Source organism: Gallinula chloropus, assembly GCF_964237585.1.
Source record: "Gallinula chloropus genome assembly, chromosome: Z".
In the NCBI taxonomy this organism is placed as follows: Eukaryota; Metazoa; Chordata; class Aves; order Gruiformes; family Rallidae; genus Gallinula; species Gallinula chloropus.
The window spans coordinates 2,027,609-2,050,243 of NC_140089.1; the positions used below are offsets into that span (position 1 = coordinate 2,027,609).

Sequence of the window (22,635 nt, forward strand, 5' to 3'; positions counted from 1 at the left end):
ATGTACTTTAATAATTTCAGTACTTGCTCACCTGTCCTCCCTCTGATGTGCACCTAGTCCAATAGTGTTCATAGGAATGAAAAGAAAAACTACAAGACCAATTATGATTACAGATGAACACAGCAATTGTAGTCACTGTGAGATCACAGAAAGTTTTTGACATCTTTTGGGAAAGTCACAGAATCACAGAATCACAAGGTTGGAAAAGACCTTTAAAATCATCAAGTCCAACCGTCCCTGTCCTGTGCTAAACCAGATCCCTGAGCACCTCATCTCCCCTCTGTTAAACACCCCCAGGGCTGGGGACTCAGCCCCTCCCTGGGCAGCCTGGGCCAGGCCCTGACAGCTCTGCCAGGGAAGAACTTTTCCCTCCCAGCTGAGCTGACCCTGGGGCAGCTTGAGCCCATTGCCCCTCCTCCCATCTCCTGTCCCCTGGCTGCAGAGACCATCGCCCACCTCTCTGCACCCTCCTGGCAGGGCAGGGGAGGTGGGGAGAAGGTCTCCCCTCAGCCTCCTCTTCTCCAGGCTCAACACTCCCAGCTCCCTCAGCCGCTCCTCAGAGGATTTGCCCTCCAGCCCCTTCCCCAGCCTGGTTGCTCTTCTCTGCACTCGCTCCAGGCCCTCCATGTCCTTCTGGCAGTGAGGGGCCCAGCACTGGGCCCAGCACTCCAGCTGCGGCCTCCCCAGTGCCCAGCCCAGGGGCACAATCCCCTCCCCAGACCTGCCGGCCACGCTGGGCCTGGCACAAGCCAGGATGCCCCTGGCCTTCCTGGCCCCCTGGGCACACTGCTGGCTCATGTTCAGTCGGCAAAGATTTTGTGAGATGCAAGTAGTGGATGTGCCCTAATGTGAGGGCTGAGCTGAGCACTGAGAGCGCAGGTCCCCTTCAGCGCTTGAGCAGACGCTGGCAAGGAGTGGAGCTCTCAGGGCTCAGGATCTCCCTGAACACCCACCGTGGGCCTGGTCCGTCTCTCTAGATTACATTTTCCAATGGAGCTTTTAGTGTAGCTGACATCTGCTGCAGCTTTGGCAACTTATGTCTCCTAATAGTCAAAGAATAAAGAATTGTCTGTTCAAAGATAATACTGAGTGGCTTGTGTAATAAAGCGCAGCTGCTTGTTTCCTGATATATAAGCTAAATAAAAGCTCACATCTGTTTGTATTATATGGAGCCTGCGAAAATAGCAGATGTTTACCAGTAGAATTGCCTAGAAATGGCAACAAGTAGAAAAACAGGTCAGAAAAAGGGAGTGAATCCCATTTCCATCTTCAGTGAAGTGGAGGTGCAATGTCAGAAAGGGGGTGTTATTCAATTTACTGCTTTAAAGAGCAAATGAAGCAATTTGTGTTTATAGTTGCACATTTAAAAAGTAAAACTTAAGGTTTCTAAAAGAAAGAGAAAGTTAATTTAGAATTATATTTCCGGTTGTTAATTCTGCATGACTCTTGAAAAAATTTTAATTATTTTTTGTAAATTAAAAATACATAATAAATTCATTTCCATTAGTCATTCAGACTAATTAGTTTTTACCTGATAAATTTATTCTGTAACAGTGGAAGTGTTTTTGCAAGCAAAGGGAAATGTTGGCAAGATAGGCTTAGGGGTTTTTCCTGGAGAAGATCTACTCGAATATATCTCCAGAGTAACCTTGGTAATATATCTAAGGAACCCAGGCTTGTAGAAAAGTATTAAAGTTTGTGTTATGCAAAGTTATGAAGTTATAAGTTCAATTATGAAGTAAACTTGTCCTTTCTTAAGATGATGTTTCAGTCTATGATGCAATAATATTGTCATTTTCTCTCATATAAGAAAAACAGAAAATTATTTTAATTTTTTTATTATATCCATTCTTGGTTAATATAAACTATCCTAACTTACCTGTGTGAAAACACTTGTCAAGTACTCAATCATTCAAAATTCCAGAGTGATTATTTTTTGTTTTCCTGTTGAAATATGCTTAAAGCAGTTCTAAGATGTTCATGGTTGTAAATATGAAAAAAATTAGGCACATAATTTTCTTTAGAAACTTATCTGTATTGCGTTTTTCTCTTCTGCATTAGTGAAACTTGGAAAATTGTGTGTCTTAATGATTTATCTTTGGGTGACTTCTAAATGAGTTTTTAGAGATGCCTATACCAATCAAAAATTTAATGCCTAAAGCAGTGTGTCACAAGTTTGGTACTTTTTGGTTTTATGTCATAATTTACCACTTCTTAATAGAAAAACACTTCAAGCGTGAAGGTATGGAAATACTGAATGACAGCTTCCAATAATCACCTAATGTGTGTTTAAAAAATAAACTAGATTATTTTGGTTTATTATAATTAGGGAATTCCTATCAAAGTCACATTTTTTTTAAACCATGGTGAGTCTTTATATTTCTAATAATACTAAAATATAAAAAATATAAAAATATTTATCAACATCATTAGAATGTAGTATTAGTATTTGTTCTGATACACCATCATAATGGTGTATCAATAGGCATTAATTGGAATATTTTAATGAGAGTTGAACTATATACTCCTTAGAGGTAGTGTGGATTAACCACTGATTTTGACCTCTCTGTATTTATCTCTCTGTCTTATTGGGCTGGTTCTGTGTAGTCAGTGAAATACTAACGCTGATGTTTAGTTCCAATGAGTTACCATAAAGAGATTTAAAAAAAATAGTTTAAAAATTCTGGACATTATCAGTTTAATGTTTTGGGGTTTTGGGTTGGGTTTTTTTCTGCCCTTCTTATATATCCATTGTATATAACCAGAGTTTTGTGTGCAGGTCTGAATTTGTGGAAATACATATGCTTATGTAATTTAAATAATTATTTTCTTTTGAGGACAACGATATTAAATTCATCTGACTATTCATGTCAGTACAGAACACTGTGTGTTTTTAAACTAGGCTTATAACACTATGGGGTTTGATATATAAGAGATCAAAAGCTGTGGTTTGTTTTTTCTGGCAGAGCTCTAGTTATGTGACAAATGGAACGTGTGTTTCTGTGCTAAGAAAGATGCTTCACCTCGTCAAGTACTGTGTTTGGCCATCATGTGCCTGCAACTCTTCAACTATTTCCTTTCAGATTGAATTAATTAGATTTACAGGTACTAGATTGACATTTTGGAAGGTGTGGTTTTACTGTTTAATGTCTGGTTGGTTTTGGTAGGGGGAAAGATGTTCGTTCTCTGTCCAGATGTGGCATTACTTCTGCTGTGCTCTTCATCATGATCTATGGACTATTCTACCTCCCAAGATAGCCCAGGAGATTCTTACAGATGTATTGGAGCAATCTTTGGCTATGCTGTCCTCCAGATATTGTCAGGCCTGCCCCAGTTACAGGAGAACACCACAAATCAGGTAATGGTTGCATATTTAGTGCACTTTTTGTGGTTAAAATAAGTAAATCCTAGTTTTCTGTTATGCACTACTTTGGTTCAAATTTAAATGTCTGTGCACAGAGCAGAGAGGATAGACACAATTCATATAATTCAATGCTAATTTTAATTTAATATATTTTGTATTTTTAAGCATATTTGGTAGTGATATAATAAACTGGGCAGAATTTGAGGTATGTTTTGAACTCTTTGTGAGATTGTTCCATGAACTGCTCCGCTGAGAACCTCTAGATGAACAGTGCACCGAGGAGTGGTGGCACAACCCAAAACGTGGGCAGAACTGGCAGCATCAGGAATGAAGCCACTGATTCATGAAGAAGACTCCATGTGCCCCAGTAGGATCTTGGTTTCCAAAGGCTTTTCAAGTGAAAAAGCTACGAGGTCACACCAAAAGTGTCATGAGAATGAAGTCAGTAGTGCAGAAAAAGGAGGAAAAGGCTATTCCTCCTCCTGTCATTTCAGGAAACATGAAGTTTTTCTTGTTGGGATTTGTATGTTATGACAGAGAAGAGGCTGTCTTTAAGAAAGACTAAAGTGTGTCTCCAGGTGGAAGCTTACCCTACCTCTTCTTTGACTCAAAAAAAATGGTGTATATCTAGCCCACCCACGCCCCCGCTGTAATATCTGTCCTATATGCATATGTTCACCTGTTTAGAGTTGGAAAGTGATGTAGTCCACAGTGGCCATGCAAGTTAAAAACTTAGGGGCTTGTCATTTGTAGGAGCAAAGAGACGTGCAGCAGAGATACGTTCTGTGTGAGCTAAGTTTTGTGCTGTCATCGTTAGGGCTCATTAGAGAAGGAACTGTGCTGTGGAAGCTTAAGTAACTTGTACAAGGTCACATTCTTGGAATAGGAGGGGAATAAACCTCAAAGTTCTATTTTATGTATCAAAGTAACTGTTTGTATGCTCTATTCCTGCACTGATTTAGTGTGATTAAGCCTTTCTGTATCTATTGAGAGGTTTCCTGGAAAAAAAAAACCCAACAAACAACTGAAATACGAAGAATACAGTATTTCTTAAATGTAGTATTAGTCAATTCAATATGAATTTGCTTCAAAATACTAGATAAGAAAGAACTTTGTTGTTTTGTAGAGTAGCTGTTTTATTTAATAAGGTGATTGTTGAGTTTGTCACCAAGTGAATTGAATTATCCAGTCATGCAAATGAAAAAAATAAAAATTCAATATATTTTTATCACAGAGGTTTTACATATCTTTTTTATAACACCATGCTTTGCAGGGGAATAGGGGTGTCTTTTGTTAGAGATTTGATCTGTAACATACACAAACATCTGTTCCTGTGTGTTTGCCTAAATTTTCCAACAATTAATATAATCCTTAAAAATACAGATGATCACATGTGCATCCACCGGCTTTGAGGTACACTTTTTAGTCCAAGTCAATGCCTGCCATGTATTTTGTGTTATCTATTTATTATCTGTTGTATATCAGCATAGTCTTCTGAGATTAAACTGTTGTAGTTTGGGTTCTTGCTGTTGTTCAGGCCAATGACCTGTGATGCTTTGCCAGCTGTTATCAACAAGCAACAGGCTATTGTCTCATAAACGTTCCACATCATAATATGCTGCCTGGCAGTTAAAGTTTTGCAAAGTGAGATTTAATTCACTTGTCATTACTGCTTTCCTCCAGTAGGATTTGAAAGTGGTATGTGTATTCTAATCATACTTTATAAAAAAGAAAATAAGATTGACTTTATTTATTTGTAGTTTAGAAGGCAAGTTGCTCCTGTATGGTGGGGACTGTCCATTGGAAGAGGAAAATTCCCATTTCTGTATTTTTAAGTCTTCTTTTCAATAGTTTCAGTAACAACTTTTCTGTGGAAGTGCTGAATTATTACAGGGTAGTGGATTCAGAATTCCTGTACCACTGATGGAAGAATGAATTTGAACTCCATTCTTTCTGTGATTTATGTATTTTATGTTGTCAAAAGCTCTATTTAGCTGAAATTTACCACTATCCTGATGTCCTCAGTAATGTTATTCTCACTTCTTTTCCCTACAGAATTGATATTGCAGCGATTTTGATGTCCACTGAAGATATGCTCTGGTCAGTTTGCAGCTCTGTACAGGAGTTTCTAAATCCTCATGAAGACAGAGATCTCAAGATCTATAAAATACATACCCACTGCAATAGTCTGCTCTCTGTGCTGGCTATTTTAACTTCACCCCTGAGGAATTTGTATGAGTAAGTATGAGAGAAGCATCCAGTTTGAGATAAAATTGGTTGTTGAGCTTACCCAGGTAGATCTACAATATGAATAATTTTGTTGAAATACAAATACAATACATAGTGTTGACACATCTTGATAACATTTGGCTGTTTCTTGGTTTGATCTTGATCTTGTCTTTACCACCTTACCTAAAGACCAATTATATGTAATAGCATTTTATTAGCTTTGGATCAGACTCCTAAGCTGCACATTTTTTTGGCTGGTGCTAACATAAACCATAGTAAATAGTCACAGTAGAATTTCATTAATAATTACCATCCCAAATTTGTAATTTCCTGCTCACTTAGGACACATTTTGTTAGAAACCTTCTTACTGGTCTAAAAACATGTACTACTATGGTGCTAAAGCCCTTGCTAGAGTTTTCAAGGACTTAGTCACTCAGACAATTGAAAAATAAACATACTGGTTCAGATGTATCTACCTTCAGCTTCCAGGTAAATTAGAATGTTCTGCTGTCATACCATAATATTTCTACATAGGTACTGGAATTTAGATAATTCACTGAAATGACCATAGGGTTACCTGACTGGTATGCTTCCACAAATATTAAATACAGTTTTAAAGAGAAAGGGTATAGGATGCCCATCTTTATAAAATTATGTCTTCACAAGTCACAATGGCAAATAACAGGACACATTACTTGGACTGAAATGGGTCCACTGGTTTTGATGCTTAAAATTCTGCTGTAAATTTGGTGTAAGAGACATCACAAAGCGAGATCACAAATTTAAAAAAAAACCCCAAAACTAAACAAGCCAAATCCTATTCAACTGGATTTTATTTTGTTATTCTAAATAAAAATATTCTAGGTAGTACCAGTGGTGCAAAGAAGGGTGTGGAAAATTCCTGTATTTCAGCTTCTTTAAGCATTTTTTGTCATGTGAGGGGCTCATTTTAATGCCTGTGGGCTCTGAGGAACACACAGTGGTTTTTTGACTGGTTGTTTGATCTTTCACAATGCAGGCTCATTGAAGAAGAGCAATTAAGAAGGTGAATCATGAGCAGGTTAAGTAGTCCTGTGGTGGCAATAGTAGAGGAGGTGGGAGTGGACATTGTGGTAGCTGTAACTGCCATTTCACTTTTCCTTTATGGAAATCCTTAGAATGATGGACTAAATAAACATTTGGCACAATCTGATCCTTTTTGGTATTCCAGTCACCTCCACTAATCCATGTTCTTTAGAGAGTCATCTCTACCTGGAGTAACTTGAGAACTCCCTGGGCTTCAGAACAACGTGCGAATGGACAGAGTGAGGCAGCATATTTTGTATTTTATCTAAAATGCTACAGATTAATAACTTGGTCATATAGGTTTCATATTTAAGCATATAAATTTCAGCATCCTAATTTGCTTTTCTGAAGATCAAAAACTTGACATGCAGAGGATGTAGCAGCTCAATTAATCTACTACAAAGTACTCTGCAAATCATAACCAAAGCCTGGCAGTTTTGTTAAAGAATGCAAAAATGTCATCCTTGGTCATATAGTTATGAAAATACTCCTAATGCTAAAAAATAGTGTGAGAGGGATGCTGCATGTTTTTGTGAAAGCAAAAAAGGAACACTATTTATGGACTCTGTTTCTGAAACCAGTGAGACTCCCTTATCGAAACAAAATTCTTTTGTATTTACTGTTTCATTACAGCCAATATTTGTCAGGTAACCTAACCCAGTATCCAAATTACAGAGGAAAAACAGATTTACCAAATTAGCTAGTTGAATGTACAGTTGACAACACTTTCATTATACTGAATTTGGTGCTGAGTTCCTAGGTCCGTTGTTTACTGAGATGTTTGTAGTTCATCATGTTAAGAATCTATTAATAACAAATTTAGAAGTTATACATGATTTTAAAGGAATACTAATCCTCTGTCAGTGCTCTTTACAATTACAGCTATATAATCAAAATTTCCATCTGTTATCTTGGCTCTCAATCTTTCAAAACTTTGGTAAAATTAACTGGAAGTGAAATAAAGATTTCTCTTTTAAGTCTATCATGCTGTCTTTTGGTACTAGATGATTTCCCTGCAGGGTCTAGGTTTAAATTAATCTTTAGACTGCTCAAGAAAGTTTTGTGTAATCATAAAAGCAGCGATGACAGAACATTGTTTTCCAGGAGTCATCTAATAACAGGACTGGCTCATTTCCAACTTACTAGAGATGCTGTATTAACTATTGCTTCCAGGGAATTAAAATTATTCAAGATTCTTTATTATGATGTTGAAATGCAACAAAACAGTAGGGGTGCTGAAAAATTAATAAAATCCTTAACTTCAAATAAAGTGATTCTGGCATATCCTTTCCTTTCCTGATTTTGTGATCAAACATTGTGCATTCTACTATCAGTTAAGAGTTTCTTCCCTGTATGACAAAGGTACATAGACCTACTTCTAAATTCACCTATGTATCTTGGGTCATCAGTTTTTAATACTTTTTTTTTCCATGCCTCATTTTCCTCCACCCTTCTCTGGTCTTACTGAAGTAACTTTAGCATAATAGAAGTGCCAGTTGGAAAGGACTGCTGTGGAGGTCATCTAGGCCAACCTCCTGTTCATCTTCAGGTTCAGATTAGATGTTAGGAAAAAGTTCTTCCCTGAAGGAGTTGTGAGGATGTGGAACAGGCTGCCCAGGGAGGGGGCTGAGTCCCCACCCCTGGGTGTATTTAATGTTCAGGGAGATGAGGTGCTCAGGGATCTGGTTTAGCACAGGACAGGAACAGTTGGACTCTGTGAGCTTGAAGGGCTATAAGCAACCTGTGATTCTGTGATTCTGTGATTCAAAGAAGGACAATCACCAGGAACAGTTGCTTGTAGCTGTTAGTTGACCCATGGAAACCTCACAGAACCGAGATTTTACGTGCCCAGGAAGCCTGTCCCACAGCTGAACTGCCTCAGTGAAAAGTATTGCTTAAGATCTACTGTGAACCTCCAAGGCTGCTGTTTATGGCTGTTACTGCTTGCTGTGTTGCACCAGCCCTCACTGAGAAGGGTTTGCCTCTGTTGTCTTCCTACTTAATCTTTGGGTAGCTGAAGGCTGCTATTAGGTGACAACTCTTGAGTGACCTCTTCACCTGAGGCCAGATCCCTCAATCTCTTGCTACAGATGATGCAGTCTAACCCTTTCCAGTTTCTTCACATCCTCCTTGAGCTGTAGTCCCAACACCTGGGCAAAGTATTCTAGGTAAGGCTTAACTGTTGCCAAGTAGGTCAAGTGAATATTGAGTTTGTTTGTTGTACTACTCATAATGCAGCCCAGTGTTGAGTTGGGTTGTTTCTAGTGAGAATACACTCTTGCCTACTATTCAGCACCAAACTGGGCATAAACCCCAAGTTTAGGGTTGGGTGGGGTTGATACTCAGACAGTCTGTTCCCAACCTAGGTTATTAAAATTCTGTTGCTGGAGCAAAAATTTGCACTTTATCTCAGTGAACTTTGTGTGTTTCTGATGGCCCAGTCATCCACAATTTGTCACTCTGCTGTGCCCGCTTTCCCCAGTTCAGCATCACCTGCAAATACCCTAAACGTGTGTTCCATCACTCCACTTTTGTCAAGGTCGTTGAGGAAGCCATTGAACAACAGCAGCCTCCAGAATGTGCTCCCCAGAACTCCCATGTGTTGGTATGGTCTTGTTGCTGGCTCAAACCTCTGAAAAAAGAGGATTTTCGATCTTCAAAATTTGCAGTCGTCTTAGTTTTACTCAGTGACATGGTCATCATCATTGCTCAGTTCAAGCAGATGTGTTTTGTGCAGTGGATTTATCCATTTCACTGCTGCTTGTAGGTTTTGTAGGAGAATCCATCAGTGTTTTTCATTCATTATTTTTTATAGAATGAAATTATCCAGAAGCAGGCTGACAGTGTGCAGCACAACAGACCTGTTTATGACTTCAGAGTAGAGTCTGCATCAGGTTGAGGCTTGTTCAGTTGGAGCAGTTCTATTCTTGTGGTTTTTTCTATACCTTTTAGTCTTTTGTACCAAGTAGGTGATGACAATCTTTTTGTTAGGGAAGATTGTAAAGAGAAAGGTGGATGCATCTTTTTATGATATCATATCATGAACTGCTACGTCTTACTTTCTCAGCAAGATACCAGGTGAATGACTTGAATGCTGAGAGAAGAATTTAGGGATTCTGTTGGTAAAATTGCTGTCTCTGGTAAAAATATCTGTCATTCATTTTTAAAAACCGAAAATATTTCACTTAATTTTAATATGTGAGAGTTATAATTCATGAAGCTGCTTTCTAGACACATTTCTGCCTTGCACAGAGCTGAATCCTTCGAAGTCTGCAAGGAAATACCATTAGGATGCATCCTGTTGGCATCTCATTTTTTCACACCTGCACTGAGGCTTACAAGATCAATTCTCACCTTGTCATACCCTACTGAAGAATATAACTGCGGCAACTTGGAATCTTGCTGTGGTATTAAATACTTTCACAGATGCTATCCACTGCTTTGAGACCATAGGCAGCTGCTTTAACATAACTTGTAGTCAAAGCAAATTTCCTAGTAGCTATTATTATACTTCTGTCAGAAGAGTAGTTGAATTAAACTGTCTGGCACAGTCTTCCTGGCAAGAATTACATAGCCAGCAGTGGACGCTGAGAAATGCTGGCACTGAGGACTGTGGTATTACCATTAGACACTTGATTTTTTTTATGGTTTTGAAGTTATTCTAATATCAAAACGATTTTTAAGGCCCTCAGGTTATGTCCCTCTCAGTTTAAAAAGTAGTGTAGAGATTTTTTTTATAAGCCTTAGGGTCCAAAAGCCTACCCCAGTGCTTTTCATTTGGAGCCAGCTAAGAAACCATACTTAACCAGCTGCTTTAGCCCACAAGTATCTTGAAAAGCTCTTACACTTCTAGGAGACAAGATACCATTTTTTTTTATTAGATTATTACCCTAACTATACCTATCATGCTTCTTTTTAGAAGTTGGCTCTATGCTTTGCTATATTCAGAAAAATATTTCAGAGGGTGAGAGACAATAAGATTTTTTTTTCCTTGAGTTTTCTCACAATGTTGAAAATTACTGTCTTTTGAATAATTATTTTCTAGTTTAAGTACTCCCTTTATCTATATTACATTCTCAGATTTCTTTTTAATCTTCAGGTTTTCATGAATTCACAAAGAGCATGAATTAAATATGTGCTAATCCTTCTGCTCAGATATTGCTTACTTAAGATAATTTTGAAGTCTGTAGTAAATTCATCCTACTAATTCTGTTTGATTGGTAAAATTCATTTCCAAATAAAACACCCTATCTTTTGGTGAAGTTCAGAAGCTGTACACCTGTCTTTCTGTTAAACAACTGCAATTCTCTCTTCCTTAATCTGAGGTTTTATAAGCAGACAGTGACCTTACAGACACATCTAAATCACTTCTATGCAACTGTGAAAAAGAGTTAAAAATCAATTCTAAATAAGTAGATGACAAAACACCAATGGTATTAATGCCATGGTGAAAAAGCACCACCTAAGAGATTTTGCCTTCTGGGTGAGCAGTTCCTGAAGCCTGTATTACAGTGGATTTCCAGTCTGTCTCCAGTTTTAACTGGTTAGAAGTTTCCATGTAATGGCAGTGACTTTTTTTATGTCTTGTAAAAAGATTCTCTGGACAAGGGGATCAGCCTTCAGCTGCAGAAGGGCAGCTGGAGAGGGGCTGGAAGGTAGAAATCCTTCCCAGGAAGCAGGGAGGCCCTGGCACAGGGTGTCCAGAGAAGCTGGGGCTGCCTGGGATCCCTGACAGGGCTCAAGGCCGGGTTGGATGGGGACTTTGGACTCCCTGGGTTGAGGGGTAGTGTCTCTGCCCACGGCAGTGGAGTACTGGGGAGGTCTGAGGGCCCTTACCACCCACGCCAGTCTGGGATTTGATGATTCTATTTGCCTGAGGTATTTTTAAATGTCCTTCTCTCTTACTGCAATAGAAAGAGTAATGACTTACTTAAAACAGGGAATTACAAGAAATCACTGCAGAAGGCAAAGCAAATACACTATAAATTAGTTCTGAGAAAGTGGCATTTTTAAAGGTAGGTACCTTCTTTATATAACTTAGAAAATCCCAGCCATGATAAAGAGAGAAACAAATTTCAGAGAAGTTATTAAGATGGAAAATTCACAGCCAGGGAAATTGAAAAGTAAGGTGTAAAAGAAGTGATAATTGATTATGGTTAATGGAGGATGAAAGTAACAGACTATATCCCCTCTGCTGGAATTGTTTTCATTGTAAATGAGAGTAAAAAGGGAAGAGGCCAAGGGGCATCCGTTCCTATCACACCTTATTGCATCCTGCTGGTTGCTACAGAATTGTAAAAATACTAATATATTTATTATTATTAAATAATATATAAATGCAAATATTAAAATATATAATAATGTTTTAAAGTTAGATAATTACAATATCATTCATCAACAATTATAAATAGATCATTTTTTGTATCAGTGGATTGGACACATCTGATTTCCCCTCTCACATCCTTTATGTAAGAGCAGTAATGCAGAAATTTCATAAATCTAACTTATCTAATTCTTCACCAGTCCTTATATTTGAAAACCATGGATGTTTAAATGAGTATTCTCACTCTTACAAGCTAGTCCAAAGCTTCTTGTTCAAATTTTTGTCCAGTTTAATTCAAAAGAGAACCTGTTATTCAAAAGAGAACCATTATGATTTGAAAAGATGAGATCACAGAATCACAGAATCGTAGGGGGTGGAAGGGACCTCAGGAGATCATGGGGTCCAACCCCACAATCATTATGATAAAGGTATTGATACTATGATGCATGCAGAAAGACAAGAGCTAAAGGAATGCATGAATGAAGAGCGATTTGTGTATTCAATCTATTTTCAACATAGTTTGAAAATGTGCTATATAGGAGTAAAAATATGAAGAGTACTGCTGTAGCAGTACTGACAGTTCTAGATGCCAAGTTTCAAAGAATGGAAGTAAATAAGATATAGAATGTCATTTTTAACAGTACATAAGATAAATAAACATGCAGTTATGTGTGTGTACACATGCATATCTTAGTACCATTTGTCTTAAGGGATTTTCTGTCTTCTATTTATATCTAATTAGTTCCAGTGGTATGAAAGGATTTTCAGTCCCACGTGTAATTCAGAAATATTTGGATTTTTTTCAGGACATTTCTGAACCATCCTGATGAGCATCTTCCTCAAGATTTTTCCGAAGTGGTTTATCATCCATTGCACTGGTTATCTTGCATACCATCAGCCTGTTCTTCCTTACTGAAGTGAGTGTCAAATGTTGATTGTTGTAAAAGAACCGCCAGATAGTCGACATTAATCAAATACTGGTGCAACATTTTGAAAAGAATATGTCTGAATAAATGCCTAATTAATACTCTTGATTTTAAAAAAAACCCTAGAAATGTTCTTTTAAATTCATTGCAGATTTCCCTAATCTTTGTAAGAGTCTGTACGAAAGGTCACACTGAAAGTACTGCTCTGCGTAGCTTTTTTCTAGCATATTCATTATGTTTGATATTTGAATTATCTTTAAGGTCTTTTTGCTTCAGTTAAGGAGTGTTACAGCTCTGTGCAATAATATCGCTCAGCCCAGGTGCCATTTGGAAAAACTCATAATTAAAGGGGAGATAAAGAATGTATGCCTCTGTTTTTTAGTGCTGGTTAAAAAAACCCAGAGGTTTGATATATAAATAACTCATTGAAAAATATGCTGTTCGATCATAGTTGAGTTTTTGGGAGAAATACTGCATGATTAGAGGCAAAAGCTTAATTTCTTTTTCTGTGTCACTGCATATAATGACAAGTTACATATGAGACATATGCTACCAGCTGTGCTGTCATTCCCTTTCTAATTTTGAACCTGAAGCACTCCCACACCAGTGTAGATCCTCTCCTAACCCCTTCACCCCCTCCTCCTCTTCAAAAGTTATTTCCTGAGAGATTTTCACTCTCTGTTTTCATGAAAAAAACCGCTTCTGTAAGTTGCTATTGTGTTTTCTGAGAAAGTATTTTTATATTTCGGAGGAATACCTTATCATATGAGTGCTGACCTATGGTGACCTATGGAAAACCAGTGTGCTGTGGATTTATTTATTACTTCTTGCCTCGTACATGCAATGTCTTGTACCTCACACATCACAATATCTTCCCTGTGATTTGTCCTCGTACTACACAGAAGATGCTGATTTCTCCTTGACACCAGATGTCAGCAGTACTGTTATCCCTGGTGTCCCTGAGACCCACTGAACCAGAGGCAAGAGATGCTGTGACCAGGTCAAAGTTGTGTGGTTTAAAATGCCAAACAGAGTGATTAGCTGCTGAATTCACAATGTCCATTTCCCTGCTTGAAATACTAATTGAAGTTTTTCTAAACCTTGAAAGATCATGTGTTTGTAGGAGGTCTACTTCTGAATCAAGCTTCAAGGAAATTTGTTAGTGGTTTTTTGTGGTTTTGTTCAGTGGAGAGAAAGGAGGAGGGGACATGTAGGAGAGGGAATAACTGCATGGCTACTTTAAAAGGGATCTACTGTCTTCCTGGGAAAATTTATGCTTCATTAAAGAATCACTGTAAAAGAGATGAAAAGTGTTTTGATGCCCTAATCCAAACCCAATACTCGAAATTTGAATTTCCCTGTGATTTATGAGTATTGGAAGATGACTTCACAGGTGAAACTGTATGATCTTTAAGGTCTCTTCCAACACAAATCATTCTGAGTGAGTACCCTCTGCTGCATAAGAAGATGTAATGGAAATGCGGATGCTGTTTCAATCTGACATAATTGTAGTTTTTGAGGTGGAATTATGTTTCTAGACATGCTATTTAAGACAGATTTGTCTTGAAAAAAATAGAAGGGAACTATTTCAGAGCTATCCAGCATGGAAATATTTTCCCAGAATGAAAGGTGAGAAAACACATACCTTCTTGACCACCAAATTGGTAAATGAGGAGGCCAAAAGAAAGAATATCTCTAAGGTATCATACATCTGTGAGGACGGTACGTATTTATAACTCCATGTGTTCTGTCCTGGTGATAATGACTGTACCATGTTGGTAAAATATTTAATTCTTTATTTTAAACAACACACCTTTCAGCTGCTCACAAACAAAACCCACACTGAAAGACCCTGAATGTGATGAGTAATTTGAAGAAAATATTCTGAGGTGTTCTGATTTTGTTAATCAGTTTCACACTATATGTCATAGAAGCTTTTCTTTCTGGAAATACTGCATTTAGACTATTAATGAGATGCATTATGTTTAAGTATTGCAGGATGCTGTTTTTTAGAGCATGCTAATTCTTTCTGGATTGTTTTATGTGTTTACTTCTTAACATCTAATAAAAATATATATTCACTCTGCACTACAAATTTGGAAGCAGAGGCCATTGTACACATCCCAGGTGTGGCCACCTCATTTTTAACAGAGGACACTAACCTGGCATAAATGCAGAATCACAGAATGCTTTGGGCTGGAAGGGACATTGAAGATCATCAAGTTCCAACCCCCTGCCATGGGCAGGGACACCTCTCACCAGCACAGGCTGCTGAAGGGCCCATCCAACCCAGCCTTGAACACCTCCAGGGATGGGGCAGCCACAACCTCTCTGGGCACCCTGTGCCAAGGCCTTACCTCCCTTGTAGTGGAGAATTTCTTCCTAATATCCAATATAAAGCTACCCATTTCCAATCTAAAACTGTTACTCCTCATCCTATCACTTCATGCCCTTCTAAAAAGTCCCTCCCCAGCTTTCTTGTAGGCCCCTTCAGGTACTGGAAGGCCACTATAAGATCTTGCTGGAGCCTTCTCTTCTCCAGGCTGAACCAGCCCAGCTCTCCCAGCCTGGCTTCACAGGAGAGGGGCTCCAGCCCATGGATCATCTTCAAGGCCTCCTCTGGACCCATTCCAGCAGCTTCATGTCCTACTTATGTTGGGGACTCCAGAACTGGAGACAGTACTTAAGGTGGAGTCTCACAAGAGTGGAGTAGAGAGGATGTACCAATAAAGTATTTGTTCTTCCTAACCTGGGTATTTCAAGAGAAATTTTTGCTAGCTCCTGCAGTGATCTTTGCTTGCAATTTCACTATTTAACCAGACTTACTACATTATTTTCCATCCCTAAAAATGGCTGCACTCGGTTTTCTTTCATCTACTTGACTTCAACATCTTTGTCAATGATGTTAACTTTGATTCAAGTTAGCATTTATGTGCCTTACCAAATCCTGAACTTACCATTTGAGATTTTCTTTTTTTACTCTCTTGGTTACTAATCAAAATATCATAATTATCAAACTCAGTAATTAATGAAAATTTATATTATAGTTCCTGTAGTGGTGATTGGGATTCATTCTTTGCTTCATTTGGTGTTTGTAATCATATAATTTGCAAATCAGAGTTGTTTTTTTTTTCTTTTACTGTACAAAACTGAACATTTATATGTGTGATATTTATATGTACTTCACCTTTTGTCACTTTTTATGAGGCTAGTCTTATTTTCACTAGTACTGAGCTACGAGGATGGGAGAACATATGCCTCTCCATATGCACGTTACAAAACTTCTCAGTGCATTTATTGGTGCTAGCTTCATGGCTGTAGGGAATGTCTGCTATATTTTATTTTTCCTCCAAGTGAGTCACACCATTGTACATTTCAATTTGCAAGAGGCTTAAAGAGCCAAGAACTGGTGTATATTACAACATGATAACTTCCCATCTGGTCAATGACAGACAAGTTTTATTTCAACTCAAATATTCTAAAAATGGCATCCGTTTCTAAAGTCGCTTAAAATATTATCTGTCATAAATCTAATTGACCAAACCTGTCCCTTTTTTATTGCCTTTGAAGGCAATGAGTGACCCTATTAGACATAACAGGGCATTCAACAGAGAAACAGAATTAAACTGGCTCATATACTTTAACTGAGTTCGTGAAGTATAGAGTTTGCTCAGCATAAATTTTAGTGTGCGTATAATAATTGTTTTAATTTAAAGTTTAGTTTATTAGTGAATTACTTTTTACAAGTAGAGGTTTAGATATTTGTATGTATCTATAAATAAATAATCTTGAACGTACAGAAATTAAGATAGCACTATTAAGAATGCAAAGCCCTAATGTTGAGAGTTTGAACGCAGTGATGTTTTTTAAACATGGAAAAGTTATTTTGGCTGCGAGTTCTATCAAGATTTAAATGTCTATGTGTATACATTTTTGATCAATATTGTTAGAATCCTCCAGTATGTGCTTATGTGCAAGAATATAATTGTCAAGCTAGTGCTACATTATCAATGGTGTTATATAACGTACCAGATGAAAATCTGTACATAAGTTTTCATGGCACATACGTTGCTGTCAGCTCATAGGTATTTGCTTTACTGTTAAAACCCCAAAGCTGGAGTGTATAAACTCCCCCTTTATTAAAATTAATATTACAGAATTAACTGCAAAGTTTGGACGTAGCAAATGTGTTGTGATGTAAATGCAGTGCTACAGGCTTGGGGGAGATTGGAGAGCTGTCAGGCAGAGAAGGACCTGGGGGTGCTGGGTGACTGCCAACAGGACAGGAGCCAGCAGTGTGCCCGGGTGGCCAGGAAAGCCAATGGCATCCTGGCTTGTATCCAGACTCGGCATCGGTGAGGCCACAGCTGGAGTGCTGGGCCCAGTTCTGGGCCCCTCACTGCCAGAAGGACATGGAGGGCCTGGAGCGAGTGCAGAGAAGGGCAACCAGGCTGGGGAAGGGGCTGGAGGGCAAATCCTCTGAGGAGCGGCTGAGGGAGCTGGGGGTGTTGAGCCTGGAGAAGAGGAGGCTGAGGGGAGACCTTCTCCCCACCTCCCCTGCCCTGCCAGGAGGGTGCAGAGAGGTGGGCGATGGTCTCTGCAGCCAGGGGACAGGAGATGGGACAAGGGGCAATGGGCTCAAGCTGCCCCAGGGCAGGGTCAGCTCAGCTGGGAGGGAAAAGTTCTTCCCTGGCAGAGCTGTCAGGGCCTGGCCCAGGCTGCCCAGGGAGGGGCTGAGTCCCCAGCCCTGGGGGTGTTTAACAGAGGGGAGATGAGGTGCTCAGGGGTCTGGTTTAGCACAGGACAGGAATGGTTGGACTCGATGGGCTTAAAGGTCTTTTCCAACCTTGGGATTCTGGGATTCTGTATGTGCAGAGTGCGTGTAGATCCTTCTCTACTCCGAGAGGAAAACATAGCTCCCAGTGCAGAAGGCTTTAGCCAATGCTAGAGGTGTTGTGCATGTGCCAGCAGATAGATAATGTTCAGGCCTGCATAGTTAATGTGTCAGCATATATGTATTTTTTGCATTGGTGCATGTATAATTTATGTGTATAAAAGTTTACATCTGTGGTGCATAAGCTTTCAATCTTAGCAACTATTGTTGTATGAAATTGTAGCCAAAATAAATAAATACAATGGCTAAACATCAGTTAAAATTTTATTTTAAAACCTTCAAAGCAACGAAAAAAATCAAACTTTCAAGGAAAAAAATATACCCAGAACCTAGTTTTGAAAGCTTCTTTTAAAACACGTTTCTAGAGGAAGAAAAGAATAAATACAGTGGGTGATAAACATCTTGCAGGACAATTTTATTATTTTTAAAAAAAAATATGTTCTCCAATGAGCATCTAGTGGTTGGTGTTGGGACATTGCCTGAGTTCAGAGGAAACTCTGGAATATTTTTGTGTAGAAACCTAAACTTTTGTCAAACATGGAAACTGGACAGGAAACAAACTGCGACCTCTTTAAAAGGTAGTGAATTTGTACTACATTTTCTCACTTCTCCCTTCTAGCAACAGTTATCCAGCCAGTCTAATATTACTGGTGGGTTTTTCATTACGTGTAACAATTGGTCAATCCAATATGGAATCTTGCAGCCCCTTCGAGCAGTCTCTGTTTTTTTAATTAAAAGCTTCATATACTTCATCTAGGACACTTCAGAGCTCTTACTAAACAATTAATGTAATAGTGAACTAAGGAATAATAGCCTTACATTTATTCAAGCCCAGAAAAAAAAAAAAAATCCCCTTTTCCTGGTAGAACAAGGCAAACATGGTTCCGTGAAAGAGATAAGTGAGGTTGCTTTGTATCAGTTATAACTTTGGCAGACTACCAAGTGTTAATTTGCTTTTAGCTAGTTGAGATTAAATGTAATTCCTTCCCTGAGCTGCCTTAAAGTAAGCAAGCATGAAAGTGTTTTCAGAGTAATCTGTGAGGAATTGACATTTAAGGGAGTTAGCGTTACATCTGCAGTTTAAGGATATTAATTTCATAGATAAATTAAATACATTATTTTGTCTTTATCTTTTATTTTGAAAGGACTCCATCAGCCAGAGAAATGGCAGCCCAGGGTCAGCTGAAACTGCTCTTATCCCAGCCATACTGTAATTTTAACTTGCTTTTGGAAACTTTGCTACATCATGATTGTCTCTTGGTGAAAATTTTACTGAGGAGCTCAAGTAAGTATTTATACTGTCAATCCTCACGAGAGTATCAGTGAGAAATGCAAATTATTTTGAACTACTTAAATTCTGAAGAAGGCTGTTAGCCAGGGTTTTTTTTGGGGGGGAGAGGGTAGGGGGGAATGTCTGTAGCCATTCAGGTGCCAGTAGGTCATTTCCTGAGTGGGTGAAAAGAAAGACCATCATTTTTTAAATGAGAATGTTTTGCAGTCAATCTGAGTATTCATATTCAAAGCAGAGTGCAGTTTGATAAAACTGCTAACACAGATGCAAAGGAGTCAAAATTAATTTGAATTTAGCAGAGCTTTGATAACACAACTGCTTTACACAGACTTTTAAAAGCATGGATTAGTAATCTGAAAGATCACTTTCAAAGTTAAGCTTCAACAGGGGAAAGCTTCTTAGAGGTTTTGTTTAAGTTATTATATGTTTGTCACTGTAGGCATTCTAGAAGTACATTTATGTGCTTCCTCATGTTAATACTCCCTCTAATGCCATTATGAAAGTAGAACAAACAAAAGGGGGGTTCTGTGAGGTTTTATTTTCATCCTGCTAATACTGTGTTTAAAGCAACAAACTTTATCACATCTTTCCTTTTAATATCTTTTGGATCAAACTATCAGAGTGCTGAAAAGCCAGTTGTATCATCATCTGTTTGACATAATTTTATAGTAATAAAGAATGAGAGTCTCAGTTTCTGTCTTTCTATAGGAAAAGAATTCTCTCTGCTACTCCGAAAAAACTATTAGGACCAGATAATAGTAGAGACAACTTGGTTCTCTTATTTTAAAGTAGCCTAACATTTGTCAGGGGTACAACTTCCACTTCTGTCATGCATCCTATTGAGAGATGCACGGCATCCACTTGCCTGTTCAAATACCTGTCATCTTTTACAAAGACTGACAAATGTTTGATCAGGATCATATTCTTAACCCTAGAGCTATCCTGTGTTGAATTTACTAGCTGCTTTAATTATCACAGGTATTAAGTGACAGAATATATTAATCTGTTGCCTGACCAGCCTCTTGAGCTTCAGGGAAATGTATGCTACTTTGAATTAGAAAATGTGCTATTTACACAGACTTCATTAATGTAAGTACAATATTGGTATGAACAAACTTTCACTTTAGATAAAGTTGAAACCTGTGATAAACCATATCCTCTAAATTAATTTCAGTAGGGTTAATTGTCTTATAAAATCACTGTCATCTTTATTGCTTCTCCTATGTAGCAGCTTTCTGATGCTAAATATGAGCTAATTTATTTTGTTTTATTATGTGGGCTGTTACGTAAAAGGAAAGTGTTTGTGGAAGCTATTGAAACTCCATATATGTATGGACAGTGAGATCACAAGATATGGACTTTTGTCATTTTTTGGTGCAATATGATGAATGAAATGTACATAAAAAGCAAAATGTTCTCAAATATGAAGTTATCACATCAAAAATACTAAGGAGAATAAATCAGGATACCCAAACTGAACCACTGATTTGTCTCCAGTGAATATGGTCACTGGCTGAAAGGCACCTTTAGAAGCAATAGTTGAAAAATTGTCTTTGTATTTTGCACCCCTATAACTTGAAGTCTAAATAACCTAGGTGGATTAAATTACAGTCTGATATAATCCAAGAGTTTTTTTATGTAGGTCCAACATTCATAAAATTTCTTCTCAGACGTGTTCTTGAATGGGTGAAGGGTCTAGGGTGTTTGCCATACTTTTGCAGAGAGATGTAAGGAAGGCTGTTGGTACCAAGTTAATTTTCTGACAAAACAAACTGTTTTGCAATTTTCTTGGTGAATCTTTTAACCAGAATTTCTTTATGAAACAGAAATGGATTATTTTTACAAGCACCAAGTAACAGAGGAATAAAGAAAGTGGTGCTTGCATGACGTGAGTTATTGAATCCAGCAGATGCTGATGTGAAAATGGGAAGGGTGAAAGTGAACTCTGAGATTTTCTGCTAGAATAGCTCTAATTGCATAGCATGCCAGCAGAGCAGTCTCTGACTTTTCATTTGAGAGCCTTGATTTCCAGGAGCCAGGACTTACTCTTTGCATACTAAAGCAAAAAGCAATAGATTTTTTTGAATTGCGTTGCCTCAACACGAGATTAATACCAAAGGGAACCTTGCCAGTGTGCAGACACCTCACCATTTACCAACAGCAGGTGAGGAAGTCGCTGAGAAATCATCAACAAGGCACATTGGAGGCCTTCAGTCAGATCGTGGGCCTCATATACACTTTTCATTGAGGAGAAGAGTTGGTAGCCCCAAGTTAATGAGGTACAAAAGGAAGAGCAATGTTTCTCAGGCAGCACAGGTGAGCCCGGGCTGTTTTCCACACCACCTGCCATCACACCCCCTTAAAAAAAGGGTCTCGTGGAGGGGAGGTGATTTGGTGTGGCTTCAGGACAATAGCAATTCCTTTAAAAAAAAATGAAATACAGTTCTTATTTGTTACAAGAAATACAGGAGACTCCACCTGTTAGAGAGATTTAATTTCATGTGCTGCTCACGACTTTGAAGGTAATACTGGCATGTGGAGATAACCTGGAAGAAAACTACTTTCACAGCAGGATAAGGCCTCTGGCAACTTCACCTGATGCTTTTGGCTTGTGCAGTGCACATTTGAGCAACTAATGGAAGAGGGTATTGTGTGGCCTGTACAGTTAAACCTAGATGATATCCCTGTCCCCGCTAAAGCCTTGAAATAAGAACTGATAGCAACATTTGCAAATATTCTGTGATAAGTTTAAGGCTGCAAATCTGAAATTGGACCCAAAGAAATGTGAGTTGCTTCAAAAAAGAGATCATTTACCTTGCACACATAGCAAAGTGGGGAAGGGAGGATTTCCAGTGAGAAAATAAAACTCTGTGGTGCAGGGTCAGCCAACTCTCTAGATCCTAATAGATATGAGGAGTTTTCTAAGGCTGTGCTATTATAAACCGTATTTCTGTCAAAAGAAATTACTTGAAAATGTATTTCTAAGATGGAAACGTCTTTCTTTCCACCACTCTTAATTCTTTGTCCCTTGTGAAGCAGCTCTTTAACTGCCACAGTGTATAATGTGGCATTCTAAGGTAAACTTTAAGCACTAATTAACTTTTAATTACATGTCATTAAATTAATTTTTAGGAATAGAAATTTAAATAGAAATTATTTTGTCTTAAGTTAGCCTAAAAAAACCAGTGAAAGGTGATATCTTTACCAACTGACTTCACTTAGGAATCAGAACTTTTAGTGACAGTGGAGAGTTACTGTAAAAGAAAGTGCATGTTCCCCAAATAAACTACTGGCTCCATTAAAAACTCCTGGTATTGGCTAAATCTGTGCAACAAAAGTTCTGTTTCGAATACTTGAAGGTCATTATTTCTGTACTTAAGTCTTTGGATTTAATGATCCTGAGATACAGTCTACCAAACAACTGGAAACATTAGAAACCATTCTAGTCTCATGGTTCAACCACACACGGTTTTGGAGAAATATATATAGTCCTGAACATGTTTTCAAAAAATTTTGGGGCTAATCTCTAACACTGTTCTCAT

The 22,635-nt window shown here is 38.2% G+C and overlaps 1 protein-coding gene across 1 annotated transcript in view; it reads left to right on the forward strand.

Annotated features, from left to right (window-relative positions):
- KIAA0825 overlaps window positions 1-22,635 on the forward strand; it is a gene marked incomplete at both ends in the record, with an annotated part of 220,325 nt that overhangs the window by 57,876 nt on the left and 139,814 nt on the right. The window contains 4 exons of the mRNA XM_084278315.1: window positions 3,168-3,358; window positions 5,420-5,602; window positions 12,789-12,899; window positions 18,948-19,087. Of these exons, the coding sequence (XP_084134441.1) occupies window positions 3,168-3,358; window positions 5,420-5,602; window positions 12,789-12,899; window positions 18,948-19,087 (625 nt within the window). The remainder of the gene's footprint in view (window positions 1-3,167; window positions 3,359-5,419; window positions 5,603-12,788; window positions 12,900-18,947; window positions 19,088-22,635) is intronic.